General features: G+C 38.5%; 2 protein-coding genes across 3 annotated transcripts in view; one reads left to right on the forward strand and one right to left on the reverse strand.

Moving 5' to 3' along the window:
* Positions 1 to 7,355, forward strand: part of LOC135469983 (receptor-type tyrosine-protein phosphatase epsilon-like) — an 83,080-nt gene extending 75,725 nt beyond the window's left edge. For both annotated transcript variants that reach the window (XM_064748660.1, XM_064748659.1), the window contains one exon: positions 1,640 to 7,355. In XM_064748660.1, coding sequence (XP_064604730.1) covers positions 1,640 to 2,503 — 864 coding nt within the window. In that variant the 3' untranslated portion in view covers positions 2,504 to 7,355. The remainder of the gene's footprint in view (positions 1 to 1,639) is intronic.
* A 985-nt stretch (positions 7,356 to 8,340) lies between these two features.
* Positions 8,341 to 20,351, reverse strand: LOC135469929 (HMG domain-containing protein 4-like). Its single transcript, XM_064748571.1, has 9 exons — positions 20,300 to 20,351; positions 19,547 to 19,601; positions 17,844 to 18,942; positions 16,114 to 16,232; positions 14,936 to 15,026; positions 12,796 to 12,860; positions 10,967 to 11,170; positions 10,411 to 10,503; positions 8,341 to 9,452 (listed from the first exon to the last, which is right to left on the reverse strand). Exons 2-9 carry the CDS (start codon positions 19,580 to 19,582, stop codon positions 9,285 to 9,287), a joined length of 1,875 nt encoding a protein of 624 aa, XP_064604641.1. The 5' UTR covers positions 19,583 to 19,601; positions 20,300 to 20,351; the 3' UTR covers positions 8,341 to 9,284.
* Positions 20,352 to 20,465: the final 114 nt, after the last annotated feature.

Genomic DNA, 20,465 nt, shown 5'->3' on the forward strand with positions numbered 1-20,465 from the left:
GAGGAAAATAAAGGCTATAAAATATAACTTTTGTTGAAAGCAAACAAGCCTACCTTTATCCTTCCTTCGAAAATGCTTTTCTGCGATCGATAGAACTTCATGCGTCAGAAAAACATTAGTAACTTACTTTTGGAATAAATCTTAGCTCATTTGCAGTAATTATAGTCAAAAATCATGCCTACAGTACATAAATGTCCTCTGTTTAGTGTTAGTATAGTTATCCATTGTCTTTGTATGTGTGATTGGGCCTCTGCAGCCGAGTGTGATTGGGCCTCTGCAGCCGAGTGGTTAACATGCCAGCGTGGCACAATGACTCGGGAGCATCTTGCCAATGCAGTCGAGTTCAAACCCAGCTCATGCTGGCTTCCAATCTGGTTGTACATGGGAAGGTCAGCCAGCAATCTGTGGATGGTTGTGGGTGTCCCCCGGCACTGCTCAGTTTCCTTCCACTGCCATTGTATAAGGGAAATATTTTTGAGCGTGCTGTAAAAGTAAATAAAAGTAAATTTGGATTTTCATACAAGAAATGTGGAATCAATACCAATACCAAAAAAGAGGCCACACAAGAGAATTTCTGTATCATAACTTGTATATATCTTGGATTATTTAAATACATATATTCAAGCTTTAGGCTTAAATATAAGTATTGAAGACTTTACTGCAAATCCACCTTTACATGTACATCCATATATGGCTATGCTCATTGACTTCTATGCATGAATTAACTTTTATTATTCGGGCCTAATTCAAAGGACCACAAATTATTGCACAAAAATATCAAAATACCAGATGGCATGCTTTGAACATGTATAAGTTGGCTAATAAAGAAAAAAACAGAAAGGTCATTTTGAATTTCTTTAAACGTAAAATTTATGATAACTCTTTCGGATAGCCTCTTCAAGATTTTGGCAAAATGCCTGATGGATGATATATGTTTGCACTTTGCAATCTCTGTCAAAGAATGCATCATATAAAAATTGAAAGTCAATTAAATGAAGAAATGACTAGCTCAGCCTTACTATGAACGTTACTGGAATTTCGTTAGTCATATTTGTTGATATATATCTATGAGTTCAAGTCCAGCTCATGCTGGCTTCCTCTCTGGGAAGGTCTGCAGCAACCTGCGAATGGTCGTGGGTTTCCGCCAGCCTCTGCCCGGTTTCCTCCCACCTGCTGGCCCCAGTAGTACAAGTGAAATATCAATCAAATAAATAAACAAAATAATATAAAGTTAACAAGTCTGTATGTAAGGGACTAAGTTAATTTAGTGACGCTGTCTGTCATACACTGAATTTGCTGATGTTAGGCAAAACTCTACACAGTTGACTCTATATTTGATTTATCGCAAGTTTTTCTGGTGATCTTATCTGGTGATTAAGTTTTTGAGGGTTATTTCCCTGTAACACTGGCACATCCTTTTAATAATTGTATGCATTACTTCCACTGAAAAAAATGGTTAAGAGGTTGAAAGGTTGAAGATTTACAGTAAATATGCTTCACAATATCTGAAGTATTGCTGATGTGGCATTGCTTGCATTGAATAATCTTTCCACGATATGACTGTAATATTGCTAGGTCATAATTATTCCTTCCATATTCTGACTGTTGGCTAATTGATTTGAATACGTTCATGTTTCAGGAGTATTCCTACTGTTACATGTTCCTGAGCCGGTTTGTGGAGCTGTTACAGGAGCACCCTCCCCAGATCATTGTATCAGGAGCCAGTCAGGTGTACATGAACTCTGCATTTGAGGCCCCCGAAATCGCCCAGGCTGAGGAGAATGAGGGGACAGGGCTGTTGTCACGCCGCTCCAGTGCCGCTAGCTTTAGAACTGCTGTTGAAGACGCCAATGAGTTGGCCAAAATATACTCTAGTAGTTCCCACGACAAATATTTCATGGTGAGTGCCGAGACAGCTTCCGTTGTGATAGAGGACGAAAGGGCGGAGCCTATGGCTCCTCCCCCTACGATTGTACCTTCAGATGATGAGGAAGAAGAGGAATTTGTGCCCCCTGAAACCTCCAGTGTCCTGACTCAAACTGCTGCTCTTCCTCATGCAACGTACGGTAAGGCCACGGATCGCCAGGGTGCCAGTAGTTCTGCTTTGACCACCAGACCCCACCAATACACAGCCACCCCCTACCCGCACGGCTCCTCCCTCCCTTCTCTTCTGCTTCCCACAGGCACACAGGGGCTGCTTGGCTCTAGGGGTGGGGATGTTAACGGCAGTGGTAGCAATCTGGGAATAGCCCAGGGGACTGATAATGAGGATACAGATTCTGTGATTACCATGGTGAAGGGCAAGTCCCACGAGCCGTCATTGGCCAGCTCCTACACCACGGCTGTGCCCCGATTGGGTGCTGATAGGACCAAACTTGGGGGAAGCCGAATGTCATTAGAGTCAGAAGAGGACTTGACAGACAGGGTGGAAATGTCTAAACTGGTGGGCGTTAAGGCACCGCTTGCTGATGAGGAGCCAGATGAAATCATAACACCTTTCTGAAAATACATTCTAAACCGGGTTTTTAAAGCTATGCAAATGATAGCGTACACCCAGGCCTTTCCGTGGTAATGGGTAGCAGCACTCTTCTTGGCCCGTTAGTCAGCTGGGTTTTGTGACATTTGTTGTTGGAAGCTTGTGGAGCTTTAACTGAGCTTTTCGATTTTCTTCTCATTCAATCCTATGGATGTTTATGGATTTGATATATTACCAGGAAAGTTTGGGACTAATTCAAAATGCACATAAATGCAGTATTTATACCTATATCCCAGTTATGTCATAATAAGAGTTTGAATGTCACATCAAATGTTAACAATTTTGCATGTATTGCATCCCAGAATTCTAAGTTTCTGCACGATCGCAAAGCCATTACCAGCACCTATTTTGATTCAGGAAAAAGCACTTAGCCACATTTACAAGATGTGATTTGTCATTTCGACCTGTCAAATCAAAATAGAACAAGTCTTATTTCAAAAACCACATTCAGATGATGCCATCTGTCGAATACATACAATCACGTGGAATTGTGCGTGTCCTATTTGCATTTGACGAGTTGATTTTGACAGATTTCCTCGACACTGGCTCCATACGAATGAGGCTTTACAATGATGCATGTGACAAGATCTAATTCTGCTTGCTTTAAAAGTACGTAAAAGTAATATGCACTTAAACGTGATTAAACTTTGGATTAATATTTTTATTTATATTTTATTGAGTTTATATACCTTTCATGAACAAATGATTAGATTTAGTCTGGACCATTTAGGAATGTTCTCAGTACCTGTAAGTCATAAGGTGGTAAGGTATGTGAAGAGATCAACATCAGATTGTCATAACCACTGCTAACTCACCCTCCAAACAATCACAGGCTTTTACTGAACGCATCGCTTTGTAGTCCACATGTAAGTGTCACAAATTTGTTCTACTCAATTTTCTGACTTTATCACAATTTTGTGATTTTCTTGTTAATTAATCCCATCGATACTTTATTCAAATGTGATTCTCAAATTCCCTGTCTTTGTGTGATTAATATAACAGTCTCTATTTATGGTGGTTTTTACACCAAAGTCGTATCATAATTTGGTACCAAGGACATTTCTGCCAGTGAAAAAACTTTTCCTGTATGATCAATTCCATCCCTGGGTGTTCTGCTACTTCTAGGCAGAAAAAACATATTAATTGACCTTCAAAACCTCACTTTTAATTTGATTTAAGGACTAAAAAGGTTCAAAAAGATACTGTTGAATTGGAGTCGTACAAGGATTACTTTGGATTAATCTTGGATTTATTCTACAGTTATAACTGAAATTAATTCAAATAAGTGGAGGATAAGTAAAGTGCATTTATTCTCTAAATTAAGAAAGCACAAGACCAAGTGCTTTTAACTGTCTCATCAAGAAAAGACATTTTCAAAATGATGTGGAACAATTTATGAAAGTCACAATTTAAGGTTTGATAAATTTCCATGCCATATTTTTCAGCTGAAAGAGAAATCATCTTGTCAGTCCAAATAAAACCAGGTGACAGAAAACACAGGCAGTGGTAGGATCAGGGTTTGTTGTTCTCAGAGAAGTATTTTTTTTGTCTAAAGAGAACAAATTTTGTCTCGGCATTTGGATTGGACAATCTTTTTGCTGTATTTTTATGCTTGTAAATATATGCATTCGTATGTTGTGTACATGTGTATATATTTTTATCCTTTGACTTCATATTATGCACAATCTATGTCTCACCAATTTTCATTACTACTTTTGAGGTTTTTTATAGTGACATTTGCAAGTTTGAAACCAGAAGAGTTGAATCTCTTGTTTTGTATTCACAGAATGTGAAATTTATGCTTTGAGAGAAATATTCATCACGCATACATCCGCGAGATTTGTTATAAAATACTGAAAGAACTAACTACTTTTTTTAACATGAACTTACGGTGAAAAGGGAAGATACTTCGTTTCTCAAGTCTTGTTGAAAAGATTTATTGAGAAAGCTGCAAGTTGTGATTTTTCTCTACTGTTTCTTGAAAAAGAACAGTTTTTTGTATATACCATTCACTGGGATAGAAGGTCCCACTTGTGAAGATATGATTTATGAACAAAACAAGATGACTGATGATTTGCAGTGACTGAGAAGCCAACTTAAAATGACATGCATGTTCCGCCCGACTTGCTGATCATCATAGTGAGATTGGAGTGCAACGAACAAGTAATATCTGAAGATGTGAATGAAAACTGGGGCACAATCATTTGTGGACAAGAAATAGTGCTATGATTTACACTGTATTTTGGGGGTAATACTTTTAGCTTGTGTGTCAAGTCAGATTTTTGATCATTGTAGCACCAACCAATCACAGTGATTAGCACATGGTTTATTGTGACCAGGTGCAACTCAGTTTGACTTGTTCTAATTTGTATGTATATATACTATCTCATCTTTTTTCACTTCTAGAGATATCGTCGCAACCATAAAGGAAGGGAATTGATTATGTGTATATAAGTTGATAAAGTATCTTTGTTATGGAACTGTAAAGGGTAATAATAAGAGGTTATTTCATGTTTTTTTTTGTTTTGTTCTACTATGGTGCTGATCAATGTTATGCTCAAAAGGCAGAAGGTAAAAACTTTCCCTATATCATCATTCTCTCAAGCACATGTCTACAGCCAACAACATTTTCACAGCATGATTCAAGCTGGGTAACAACTTGCCTCTGGACAGTTTACTTTTTCCATCCCAGCTATAGAAATTTTTTGTTTTCAGTTCCTGTATGAGATTGCCAGTTACCTCCCTTGAATGCAATGACTTTGGCAAAGAGGGAGCCACTAGTGCTTCAAAGTCCACGGATTTTTGCCACCTAAACAAGTCGGTTGAAAGCTGTGTAAAAACATTCTCTGCCATTATGTTGTAGAACTACAGTCTTTGCTTTACGAGCATAACTCTCTGAACAGTGAAGTATTACAGAGGACAACAAAAGAATACACTGCTTGGACTGACATCTTTTGGGTGGATTACATTTCCAACTATAGTATTTCTGAATTTTAATGTGACTAGTGGAAACGGTAGCAAGGTTTTATTTTTATTGTGTACAAATGCGATTTCATGATTCTCAAATTCTTCATATCACAAATAATTCATATATATTTGACACTTCAATTGACCTAGGAGTTCGGAAGTATGCATATACAATAGTGTAGCTTCAAGTCTGCCTTCTCTTATGCATGCGTATGCATATTGTATTCTTTTCTGGTTGTCTAAAAATAATACACAGACACTATTTCATGACATTGTTGGATCATTCATGGATAGAGGGAGTGGACTGGTTTTCTTGTTATTTATACACGTTATAAAATGTTGCATTAAATTACTAACTTAAACTAACAATGTATTTTCATCAATTTTGAAAGTTAACCAATTGTGTACAATTTTTGTCCCAACTATGGCCTTGGGAAAATGTGTACAATTTAGCCCAAAGGAAGGTCTTGGGAATATATCTATAAATTTATCTTTGCCTAAATTTTGGTCTGGTGGCAAGTGTGTAGGCACATGTATCATTCCCTCACAATGGAAGCATGTGAGGTTATGTACAGATTTATCTCTGCCTCGGCTTTGGTATAGGTTCAGAAATTTACCTCTGCCTCAACATTAAAATGTCTGCAAAGATTTGTCTCTGCCTCGCCATTGGGATGTCTGCAAAGATTTACCTTTGCCTAGGCACTGGAATGTCTGTAAAGATTGATCTCTGACTAGGCAATGGGATGTTTAAAAAGATTTGTCTTGGCATTGGGATGTCTGCATCGATATATCTCTGCGTCGTCATTGGGATGTCTGCAAAGATATATCTCTGCATCAGCAATGGGATGTCTGCAAAGATTTACTTTGCCTCGGCATTAGAATGTCTGCAAAGATTTATCTCAGCTCCAGCACTGGAATGTGTGCACAGATTCATCCTAAAGGTAGCTTTGAGTCATCTAGGTTTCTTGGGTTATGTGTACAGATTTTGTCCCAGTAATAGCCTTGGGATATGTGTACAGTGGTCTTGTGTTTGGGAACAAACCCATAACAAGTTTGTACCAGTAACACTGGCAAACTGTGGCCATCTCTTTACATTGTCTTTCAATACGATACTTCCAACTTGGGACAGTTGTTGTTGTTGCCTTGCTTCCATAATTGGTCACATTCCTCTTCTCTTTGGCTCAATATTTCACACATCACAACAACGTTGTCTGTTGTTTTGTTATATTGTATTTCATGTTCTTTGGAAAGTGATCTGTCCCTTTATGTACCACTGTCTGTAACTACAGAAACACTCCCCGCTGGTATTGTAGAACTGGCTGGGAGTATCACTCCAACATGATGATTGGCTGTAGAATCTAATTATACAAAAAAATACCAGCCACATGTACGTTACTCCTGTTGGGGTTCCACTCTTACAGTCTACCATCAAAAAATAATGACAATTTTTGGACAAACGCACCGTCAAACCTAGTCAGACAAATTCCCTATGAATTTTATAAATTAGAATGAAAATATCAAAAATCTAAGACTGAATGCTAAATCATTTTTGGTGATTAGACTTTAGATTAGAGCTGAGCCTCCACTCCCTAGAGAAGTTCGAGCCTATTTAACCATGGGGTGTGTTCACTATGAAGGTGCAGACAGTGTTACAGACTGGGATGTTGTGTATCATCTCTGATCTCAATTTGTGGTCAAAAATGTGTTGTATTTTTATAAAGTGAACTTTTACATTAGGTTGAAATATTTTTGTATAAAATAAAAAAAAATTGATAAATCAGGTTTTGTTGAACACAGTTGTTTTTGGGAGATATCCTCCTGTTGAAAAATCACAATAAATATAAACTACTATAGCAGAAACATGTGTTGTTTTTCTTTGACCAAACCCCAGCCATGTGGTTGAAATCATTCATTCTAAAACCAGACCAGGGAATAAGTGATTCACAGATGAAGCTGCAAAATGCATCCAGGGGTGAGGGTGTGGCTTCATATACAGTATTTCACTTCACCTAAGGTTTAGGATATTTCAGGACACACATTATGCTTGATTCTGGTTTATTCACCTTATAGTGCCACTATAGTGCCACATAAGACATTTAAGAAGTTTCTTATCACTAAAGTATTTCCCCCGGGCTCTTCCTGAGTTCCTCCCACCATAAAGCCCGTCGTATAAGAGAATTATTCTTGAGTAAGCCATAAAACACAAATCAAATAAATAAATACTATTAAAGCTAGAGTTTTGGCATCAATATCTCATTTTAAAGGCCTTAATGTTCTAAAAGTGCATTTCTATGTGCCAAACTTTATTTGAATGTTGTTTTAAAAAAACTATACTTCGTTTTAAAAAGCACCAAGGATTTTTCTCTTCTACTATGACAGTCAATTTTATGAGCGGAGCAAATGGGAGTATCCAGGGTAAGTTACTGAGGAACTTCCTATGTGTTACATACAGATACAAAGAAAGTTTTCAAAGAAAGTCGGCATCATCAACTTTGGCACCACAGTCCCATGAAAGTGGGACAACCATAATATTCCCTCTCCATGGATTGTATATTGTCTCTAGAAAGGCCCCTACAAATAACGAGCGAGCGAATCACTAGCTACATCTGGTCGTTCAAAATTGTTAAAACTTAATACCAGATTTAACTTGAAGCCAAGTCTTAGCCCAAACATAATTTCGCAACAGTATATTAAATACGAACTACATCTGCAGCTCTTGTACTCTGATTTTGGACAACTCCATTAGATAACCTTCGCTAAGGTCTGAAGTAAAGTCTTTTTCACCAAAGCACATTTAAGTTTTGAATTTGTTTATTCACAACATACTGATTCGTGACTGGGTGGCGATGACAATGCTACATAATTCTATGTACAACAATGATAGAGGACATGTGTATTAAGTTTATGACAGGGTACATACACGTACCTACACGAATAAATACCAAATTGCAAAAATCCCACGAACAAGAATAAATGCAAAGTATGTAAAGAAACTGTCATATGACAAAAAATGATTCTACTTTGCAATATACTTTACAGAAGGATGCAGTTTAAAAGAAAAGTAAACATAAGAATGAAGTATGCATCAAAGAAACAATTTCAAATGGTATAAGAAAACTTTTTTTTTCTTTTTTTTTTGGTTATTTTTCTAACCAAGTTGAAAGCATTTAAAATAATGGATTTTACAGTGATCAGGGTACCAGAACAGGGTCCAGTGACATCACAGGACATGTTTTTGTTTTATACAGTTTCTGACATGAACAATCGGAGTCATGAATCCATGGTCCTGAATGTAGGCCATACAGGTATTTAAAATGTAAAAATATCAGAATCGGACTGTGTATTTAATATGGCAAACATTTCCTGTGACATCAGTGGACTTTGTTATGGTCCCAACAGGCCATCATAGACCTAAATATTTTAAATGCTTTCAAAAAAAATATAAAAAGGTGAAAAAGATATGCCTCAACACAACTCTCTGTCTTTCTGATAGAAAGTTAACAAAGTGTTTCTTGACAACACTCTTTTGTCTTTCTGATAGAAAGTCAACTAAGTGTTTCTTGGCATAACTCTCTCTTGTCTTTCTGATAGAAAGTTAACTAAGTGTTTCTTGACACAACTCTCTCTTGTCTTTCTTGTGCTTCGGTTTGAGTTAACTTTTCCTTAAAGCTGAAAACTTCATGGAATTTTTTCCTAAAGTTAAATTGAATACAATAGCCATGATTAGGTTAATTGTGGCACTTTCTGATTCTCTGTTGCTGTTTCCCTCTCTCCCTATCTCTCACAAGCCTGGCATGATATAGGCCACATTGTCCAATGTTTTGGCATGAACCTGACTAGAGCATCCATTCAGTTCGGGTAGCTGCTGGGTAAGGCACATCAAAGGTCCACAGGCACACAACATTGAATCCAGTAACACTGACAAACTGCCCTGTACTGCTATCAGACCCTGAAACACATAATGTCATCAGAATTCATTCGCTTTTCTTCCTGAAGTTATATATGCACTTCTCCTCTTTCTGGTATTCAGATACATTTTCATAAAGTACATAAAATGCATGTGTCTGCATTCAGTACTGTTAAATCAGATAATAGTCTTGTTATTAAATGATGAACAACAAATGCAAAACAGCAAAAACATACTTTTAAACTTTCAACCTTTTCCACCACTGTTGACTAAAGCATTTGAATGGCAAATGGCACATGTACATAGGCTGATAAAATCTGATCACGTAAGCACTTTGCACTCCTTGTAAGAGTGGGGCCAAAAACATCCTTATCTCCAACAGCGGAAACCTCTAGTCCTCAGTTTGCTGTTATGAACATGATGTCAAATACTTCAAAATGATCCACCAGATGTTTAAGTGCTTTCACTAAACAAAGTTTTTCATTGGCTGATCTAAAATTTTCTGCTTGCATAAATCCTGTGCAAACCTGAGCATGTAAGTATCTTCCTGGATAACAAATGACAGCATGTTACATTCCGGTAGGAAGACTTTCACACATCTGTCAGATGCAGGCAACTAACAGAGAGATATAAAAGCTGTGAAATATACACAGCGTCTGGCAAGATTTACTGAAGCTGTGGAAGCAAGCACTCCTCATAATGTATCAGACCTATAGCCTGACCCAAAGCTACAGCCAAACCAGCAGAAGTGTATATCATGTTTTGTGATATGTCAGTTATCACAGTTTTCAATAACCCAAGAGATTTATTTGTTTATTTATTTGACTGGTGTTTTATGCCGTACTCAAGAATATTTCACTTGTATGACGGGGGAGACAGCTTTATGGTTTGAGGAAACACGGCAACCAATGACCATCCATAGCTTGCTGGCAGACTCAGCCCAAGACAATTTTACAGTGCTAAGAGCCCCCATCAAGTACAATGTTGTATATGGACATACCCTATGCTCCTGTAATCGCACTCCAATAATACACAGAGATTCCCCAACAAGTTTAAGATGAGCTGCCACATCTACTGGCTCAGTGCCAAAACCCTGAAACACAAATCATGCACACGTTCAGTACAGGCCAAAATTTGCAGTGCAATATACAATATTTCATCAAAGTTAAAGGGATAAAGAATCAACACTGATTGGTTGACAGTGGAGATAGGGTTTTCTGGGCTAAATCTTGCACTCTTGGTTACACTTGAATAAATGTACCATACCTAACAGTAAGCTTAAGCAAGGCATAAGCTTACACCTGAACCTAAATGCCCAATACATCGAGCAACATGAAGTAAATTATGAACAAGACCCATACATTCATGGATCAATATGTTAATCTCAGTATATCAAAACTGAAAGTGAAACTAAATGTCTAATAGGCAAAACATAGTACACTCTAAATAAAACATATATACATGTTTTTTATTTCAGGTAAAATAAAGTGAAGGAATATGACCATGTCAGTAAATCAAAACTGAAAGTGAATGTAAATTTCTATGAACTACTGTACCTTTACAGAGCCGAGTGAATCATCCTGTGTTGGGCGTGGCTTACTGACGACGGGAGTGTGTGTCTTGACGGCAGTGCTGGAGGTGGAGCTCTGAGCATGCGAGGTAACCTGTGGAGGCGGGCCTGTCCGGCTCCCGCCACTCTTACCTGTACTTATCAGAGTAGATCCCTTCCCAGCACTCTTCCTGGCCTTGTTTTTCCAAGCCTAAAAGTTTCAAATGAAATACATGCGATGAAGACCAGGTGTTGCTAAGGAAGAAACAATATTATCAATTTTTCAAAAATTTGAGTAAAAAAAAAAGTATATTAAGAGATGAAAGTTCACACAAAACTGGTTCAACTATTAAATGTTCTTTGAAAACTACTGGTACTTTGTGAATGCAATGTTTCATGACAAAGCATTAACACTGAAAATTTCAGATAAACTGGAAACATGCAAGCAGAGAAATGAAGTGGAAAAGATAACTATGATGTGGCTATCCATGTTTGTACAAATACAACTTACAAGCTTCTCCTCACCAGAGCTTGTCACAACTCCCCTGATGTGACCGTGTTACAAGGACAACTTACCAGCTTCTCCTCATCTGACTAAGCTTGCCACAACTCACATAATGTGACCGTGTTACAAGGACAACTTACCAGCTTTTCCTTATCAGACAACTTACCAGCTTCTCCTCATCTGACTAAGCTTGCCACAACTCACATAATGTGACCATGTTACAAGGACAACTTACCAGCTTTTCCTTATCAGACAACTTACCAGCTTCTCCTCATCTGACTAAGTTTGCCACAACTCACATAATGTGACTGTGTTACAAGGACAACTTACCAGCTTCTCCTCATCTGACTAAGCTTGCCACAACTCACATAATGTGACCGTGTTACAAAGACAACTTACCAGCTTTTCCTTATCAGACAACCTACCAGCTTCTCCTCATCTCCTCATCTGACCACGCTTGCCACAACTCACATAATGTGACCATGTTACAAAGACAACTTACCAGCTTTTCCTTATCAGACAACTTACCAGCTTCTCCTCATCTGACTAAGCTTGCTACAACTCATATAATGTGACCGTGTTACAAGGACAATTTACCAGCTTTTCCTTATCAGACAACTTACCAGCTTCTCCTCATCTGACTAAGCTTGCCACAACTCACATAATGTGACCGTGTTACAAGGACAACTTACCAGCTTTTCCTTATCAGACAACTTACCAGCTTCTCCTCACCTGACCACGCTTGCCACAACTCACACAATGTGACCGTGTTACAAGGACAACTTACCAGCTTTTCCTTATCAGACAACCTACCAGCTTCTCCTCATCTGACTAAGCTTGCCACAACTCACATAATGTGACCGTGTTACAAGGACAATTTACCAGCTTTTCCTTATCAGACAACTTACCAGCTTCTCCTCATCTGACTAAGCTTGCCACAACTCACATAATGTGACCGTGTTACAAGGACAACTTACCAGCTTTTCCTTATCAGACAACTTACCAGCTTCTCCTCATCTGACTAAGCTTGCCACAACTCACATAATGTGACCGTGTTACAAGGACAACTTACCAGCTTTTCCTTATCAGACAACTTACCAGCTTCTCCTCATCTGACTAAGCTTGCCACAACTCACATAATGTGACCGTGTTACAAGGAAAACTTACCAGCTTTTCCTTATCAGACAACTTACCAGCTTCTCCTCATCTGACTTAGCTTGTTACAACTCACATAATGTGACCGTGTTACAAGGACAACTTACCAGCTTCTCCTCATCTGTCTAAGCTTGCCACAACTCCCTTAACGTGACCCTGTTATAGAGACAACTTACCAGCTTTTCCTTATCAGACAGAGCTTGCCACAACTCCCCTAGCCTCCTACTGATCTGAACAAAGTCTGAAAATAAGAAAAGACTGTTTTTATTACCAGAAAAGAAAACTTACACAGTATTAAATACAACACAAAATAACATAATGGTCATTTATCTCTTTCACCAACAGCAGGGTCCTTGTTGTTTCACCATATATAGTTCAGGTCCAGTTTTGTGAAATTAGCCCTTGAGGGGAAAAAACAATGTTCAGGCCCCTGGATCATGACATTTACATGACATTAACACAGTATTGGAGCAGATGAAGAAGGCTTATTTCTGTCCCCAGAGTGTGGGTTGTCATACCACTATGGTTCAACAGATTTGGGCTCAGCGCACATTGCTTTTTTCACTGAATTCCTTTCATTTATTTACTTATTTATTGTTTATTGCCATACTCTAGGCTTTTTCACTTATACAATGGCAGTCAGTTTTATGAGTGGAAGAAACTGAAGTAAAAAGCAACATCAATCTTCAGCAATTGACAAACTTTCTCACATCCCAGTCCTAGATTTCCCTTTAAAAGTTGACTGACTGCTTGGTGCTCACTGCTATAGTGAGCAGTGTGATTAATGGAGGTAACCAAGCTTTTCTGAGTAAAACAGATGCCTTTGGCAGACAACTGACAAACTTTCTCACATCCCAGTCCTAGATTTCCCTTTAAAAGTTGACTGACTGCTTGGTGCTCACTGCTATAGTGAGCAGTGTGATTAATGGAGGTAACCAAGCTTTTCTGAGTAAAACAGATGCCTTTGGCAGACAACTGACAAACTTTCTCACATCCCAGTCCTAGATTTCCCTTTAAAAGTTGACTGACTGCTTGGTGCTCACTGCTATAGTGAGCAGTGTGATTAATGGAGGTAACCAAGCTTTTCTGAGTAAAACAGATGCCTTTGGCAGACAACTGACAAACTTTCTCACATCCCAGTCCTAGATTTCCCTTTAAAAGTTGACTGACTGCTTGGTGCTCACTGCTATAGTGAGCAGTGTGATTAATGGAGGTAACCAAGCTTTTCTGAGTAAAACAGATGCCTTTGGCAGACAACTGACAAACTTTCTCACATCCCAGTCCTAGATTTCCCTTTAAAAGTTGACTGACTGCTTGGTGCTCACTGCTATAGTGAGCAGTGTGATTAATGGAGGTAACCAAGCTTTTCTGAGTAAAACAGATGCCTTTGGCAGACAACTGACAAACTTTCTCACATCCCAGTCCTAGATTTCCCTTTAAAAGTTGACTGACTGCTTGGTGCTCACTGCTATAGTGAGCAGTGTGATTAATGGAGGTAACCAAGCTTTTCTGAGTAAAACAGATGCCTTTGGCAGACAACTGACAAACTTTTACACAGATGATGAGCAGTGTGCATTTCCATTGAATTTCAACTACTGAGCTGACCTGAAACATTTAGCAAAAGAAAGATGCTGGATAGAAACCAGCTTCATAAAGTTTCATATCTTATAGCACAAGGTGTAAAATACTACCATCACAAGATTATCATTGAAGACGCGATACTTTTTTCGAAAAAAATCCATATTGACTCATGAAATTAAATTTTCTCTTTTACCAAAAATAACTCAAACTATTGCCTTTCATACTATTTACCTGTACCTCTGCTATTTACCTGTACCATTTATAGTGGTAAAATGATTCTAAAGTTTGATTTATTTATTTATCTGACTGGTGTTTTATGCTGATGGCGGCCAGCATTATAATGGGAGGAAACCGGGCAGACCCTGGGAAGCCCACAACCATCTGCAGGTTACTGGCAGACCTTCCGACTGACGGCCAGAGGGGAAACCAGCATGAGTTGGACTTGAATTCACAGCAGTCACATTAGTGAGAGGTTTAATAAGGCACCCTGAATTATGAATTTTATGAGATTAATTACTAAGATTTGAGCAATACCATGTGCACACACAAGGCTGAAAGGTGATTATTTGGGACATTCTAAAATATTACCAAAAACCATGTATTTGTACTAATTGATTTCCTGCCAAAAACTTCTAGCATAACCTCTTTAATGCCTCAGTGTGGAAAACCATGGTAGGGATACTTCTGCTTTGTTGTGTATATGAGAGCAGTCCTCCATGTATGATCACACAGTACCTGCCCGAGGGATTTCAGCCACAACCTTATGTCTGTAGGAGTTACACCACAACATATACGCTGTGGGAGGACGCTTCTTCTTCTCTTTCTGCTACAAGACAAAAAACATGAAAAGGCAGATGAACAGCATTTTTGTTACAAACACAAATACAAAATATAAAGGCTGAGTTGTAAAGGCTTTCTGCTATAAATACACATACAGAGGCTGAGTTGTAAAGGCTTTCTGCTATAAATACACATACAGAGGCTGAGTTGTAAAGGCTTTCTGCTATAAATACACATACAGTGGCTGAGCTGTATAGGCCTTCTGCTACAAACACAAATACAGTAGCTGAGTTGTACAGACTCTGCTACAAACACAAATACAGTAGCTGAGATGTATAGGCCTTCTGCTACAAACACAAATACAGTACCTGAATTGTACAGGCTTCTGCTACTTTACAAACACAAATTTACACAATAGCTGAGTTAACTAATGAAGACTTTCTGCTACAAACACAAATACAGTAGCCGAGTTGTACAGGTTTCCTGCTACATACACAAATACATAGCTGTGGTGTACAGACTTCTGCTAATTTACAAACACAAAAACAGCAGCTAAACTGTACAGCCCTTTTGCTAGAAACACAAGCAAAGTTGAACAGTCTTTCTGCTGCAAACATAAGTACACTATCAGAGTTGTACAGCCCTTCTGTCACAAATACAGAACCCATAGCTGAATTGTACAGCATTTCTGCTACAAACACAAGCAGAGAAGCCAAGTTGTACATCATTTCTGCAGCAATCACAAAAACAAAAACACAAGTCTATGATCTGTGTTACACAGATAAATACGATGGCTTAGCTGTACAGGATTTTGCTGATGTCAACACAGCAGTTTAGTTTTCCACAATCAGGACAATATACAGTGACTAAGATGAATACACTGAAACTTTTCTCAATGCAGGCAGCTTAGTTTTTGGAGGGTGTTTTTAAGGCTTTCAAATTCAAACATAAACACAACTATAATGCTTAAATTTTTCACAGAATTATGATTTGAAATAAAACTGCATAAATTATATCAGGAAAACTGAAGCACATAAGAAACAATGAGAGATAAACTATTGGTCTGAAGTTACTACAGTACTTGGACAAGATATATGTAAGAAAACCCTAATCAAACTCCAGGTCCCACTTACCAGTCCATCACCTTCCTTTTCAGGCTTGCCCTTTTTCACCCTCTTGTTCATTTTCTTTTCAGCAGCAGATTTGACACGTTTAGCAAGTTCTGCTACATCACTGCTGGCCAGCTGAGAATCTGACGAAATCAACAGATGAATTAAATGTAAAAACATACTTTACATCTTCTTCACTGGTACCTGCACACACTGGATTCACTGGTGCTCAATATCTGGGTAGATCTACAAGTTATACATAATACAACATGCTGGTAAAAAAAAATTCTGTGTCTACAATGACCTTGTATCTTAATAAAAATGCTTGAAAAATTGCAAACATTTTATTTATTTATTTATTTGATTGGTGTCTTACACCATATTCGAGAATATTTCACTTAGATGTCGGCAGCCTGCTTTATGGTGGGAGGAAACCCGGCACAGCCCACGAGAAACCCATGATCATCCACAGGTTGCTTGCAGACCCATGTACAGGCGGAGAGGAATCCAGCATGAGCTGGACTTGAAATCACAGCAAATACATTGATGAGAGGCTGGGTTACTACGCTGCGATAGCGCACTAAACAACTGAGCCACGGAGATCTCGCAAATATTTTAGTAAATTTTTTTAACAGTTTCGTCTACTCACTTCAGTACCTAACTAGTTTGTAACACCACGCAGGCATCTGGCTTTAGGGACCATAATGGCGGACCTCTGTTACTGCTGCCAGTGCTAATCTGAGCCTTCAACATGGCTGAAGCACCCCAGTTAACTTACACACAAACTGAGGAATGATTACTAAAAAATTCTGAGATCTGTTTCATTCCTCCCAGTTTAGCTTTCAGAATTATGGAGATCTGTACTCTTCAATTTATTAATCTGGAATTCGTCTTTTCGAGTGTAATGTTTTCAACATACCAAAACTGTACTCTACAAAAACATGTTTTAATCTACAGAAATTCTGACTTCATATCATCTAGTTATTTGTGCATAATAGAAACTATAACATCACATGAATTCATACAAATGTACCTGGCAAATCGTCAGAAAGCTGTACTCTGCTAGCCAGCATTTTCAATTCGAGTCATCATCTCAGCATCATCCACACAATGATAAAGATGGAACATCTGACAATTTGATGGGGACATTTGACTTCAATTTTTGTTTTCAAAATGAAGCAAAGTAATTTCAAGCAACCACTGTGAAAAAAGATGATCTTAGTTTTGGGAAGAACAACCCAGTCCAGGATTCAAATACACAGATAACCAAATTCGTAACACATTTGGGCAGATGCATCGGTTGTATCTGTGATGACTGCCACATTATCGTCTTTATTATCACTGCTTAATGAGATGATTATATGGATTTAGAAACATCTCAAGATCAAAGGAAACCTACTTAGACACACTGAGAAGACAGGTGGCAAGACAAAATTCCAGGTTAATGACTGTTACAGTTCAGAGTCATTACTGTGGAAGCAGAGTGAACCCATCTCAGAGCTAGAGGGTAACCCAACCCAGTTAGAAAAAATACTGTCAGTTGTTAGAGAACTTGTTTTTTCATTCTAGCTAATGAAAGAGAAATAGACTTTAAAGAAATTAACACTGACAGAAAAGCACCAAAAAGAAATTTCATCAAAAGCCCCCAAAAACCTTTAGAATATTGACCTTTTGGGAGGGTAGGTCAGGTTACCCACCGTGAACATATGACAGTGATAGTATTGAGCAGTTACTACTGACTGTCTATTTCTTACCATCCAATGAAAATTCATTTTCATTCAGGGCTGTAGAGGAAGATGCTGATCCCCCTGGTGGGGTCTTCGCTTTCTTCGGAGACTTGCTTCCAGTTTTCTTCTGCAGTTTCTTTGTTTTGTTTTCATCAGCTATAACTAATTCTCCATCATCGTCAAAGTCAAATGAGGATAAGTCCATGTACTCCAGACTGTGATCAGCCGGAAGTGAGTATTCCACAGAACTTGACAGGTTGGTTTTCACCACAACCGTCTGCTCTAACTTCCTCTTGACTCCAGTCTGCTTTGATCCTTTATCCACAGCTCCTGTTGAGCCAGTGTCTGGCAACTTTGAGGGTGATTTTACGTCACTTCCTGCGGCCACCACAACCTCCCCACTGCCAGTCTGTTTTGCTTTCTTTCCCTTTTTATTAGCACTAGCTGCAGACGCCCCTTTGAGAATGGACAGAAGACCTTGGTTACTGGCTTTCTCCACACTCACAGATTTCTTCCCAGAGGTAACAGGTGTTGTTGTCTCACTCTTTTCTTTTGGGGAGAGAATGAATTTCATTTTCAGACTTCCCTCTTCGCCGATGGCTTCAGACTGGAACGTTGTGTCCACGGACAATGGAGCGACTTTCTCCACACCCTTCCCTTTTTTCTCTGGTCCTCCCTGAACAGGGGGGCTAGACCCGAGCTGCAACTTTAACTTAACATTTTTCTCCTCGGTGTCACCAGAACCAGTTTTCTTAACTTTGGCGGCTTTCTTTCCTGAAGCCAGCACAGGTGAGACATCTTCAACAGGTTCGTTAGTGCCTTTTTTTCCAGTTTTACCTGCAGGAGTGCTTTGCTGCACAGGTGAGCTTAACAGTAGCTTAATGACACTGCCTCTGGCCTGTGGATCATTCCCAGGACTTGTAGGGACTGGGGGTGAACCAAACGCTGAAGGCTTTCCCCCAACTGCGTCAGTCTTTCCGATCAGTTTGGCTTTCTTCATGGGAGGAGACAAAATTCCCACTGCTCCCTCTGTGGTTTTGGTGTCAGAGACTTTCTTCCCACCATGCTTTCTCTCTTCTTCTTCAAATTCTTCCATCTCTCGCAATTTGGCCGATTTCTTTCTCACCTACACATACAAAAATTTTATACTTCTAAATGGGTACTCTACAAATCCCTTCAAGAATACATGCATTTATATGCCTTAAGGATACTATTTTTTCATTATTTCACATTTCAAATCTGTATTCTCATATAAAGATGAAACTCAAACTATAAATATTCTGCCTACAATTTGGCCTGTAAAAATGCATTTTTAACAAGCCGAAATATGATATCTTAGACACAAACACTCTTTTCGGATAATACATATAACGTTTCACAACAAAATCACAAGTGGCTCTATACGGTGGATAAATCAATCAAATTCAAGCAAAATGTGTCAAATGAAACAGGCATATGTTTGAAAACACATATAATTTTCTCTCAACAAGGGCAGTTGTGTTTTCTTTAATAGTTCCCAGAGATTACAGATATAAACTCACTAAGGATGATTACTAGCTTTGAATACACTGGTCTCTGCTAAACTTTTATTGATTTAGCAAAAGTGTTTGTCTATAACTTGTAAACCACTGCATGTGCAGACTACTTCCAAGGCAGCAATGTAGACCTTATATAAATGTAAGGATGCCCTCAGCTGTGGAAGTCTGCATTAAAAGCCGAAAATTACGTACCCGTCCCCGTTTTGGATCTGATCCATCGGAATCCATAATGGCAAAGAATGGCTCTCTGTAAAATAAATTTAAAACATGTAAGACAGAGCATATATAATTCCATACCATCCCAGCATGACACTGCATAGTTTGGCAGGCCATAATAAAGAATATTTATGGCCTGCCAAAACTATGTCATGTATGTAGTGTCAAAAGGAGCATACATGAACAATCAAGATCTAGTCTTAAACTATAATAATTAACAGCTGCAATAGGCCATCCCATAAGCTGGAATGGGAGACATATTTTGGGCATACTGTATACAAACTCAAATATACCGTGTACACTATGACAAAGCATAGCTATGATAATCATATGACACTTATCCTCACCAATAATCTTGCCGAGGCCTACATGTGCACAAAATTATGTAGTCTTTTACTCATACCGGTACAAATTTCAGAAATTCTGCTTCTGATTACAGTGTGCTGATATATATAATTCACATGTAGATTTAGGTTTAACAGGACATATTCAAAGCCAGATCAGAGTGAGTCTCTGCCACCCATGGATACATGTACAACCAGCTATGGGTTGATAAAACGCTCCTGTGAAGTCACACCATAAGTGTAAAACTGTCATCGATATCTCGATAACTTTTGTCTGTTCTGGCTTATACAGCCTTATTCCTGTGACCCAAGATTGTCATTCCGCTATGTTCTTTCCTAAACTGTACTCGTGGCACCGCACAGTAATGAGATATGAGAATCTTACCGAAAACAAATAAAACGAAGCACAGGTTATTTCCCTCGCCTTTCACTTTAAATTTACAAACCTGAATCATGTAAAATCCGGACCTCAGAGTAGATACGAATAGCGGACTAGGCAAAAAAAAAGGAAAATTGTATTTGTGTTTATATTTCCATTATTTTGCACTGAT

The sequence above is a fragment of the Liolophura sinensis genome, chromosome 7 (assembly GCF_032854445.1).
Source record: "Liolophura sinensis isolate JHLJ2023 chromosome 7, CUHK_Ljap_v2, whole genome shotgun sequence".
Classification (NCBI taxonomy): Eukaryota; Metazoa; Mollusca; class Polyplacophora; order Chitonida; family Chitonidae; genus Liolophura; species Liolophura sinensis.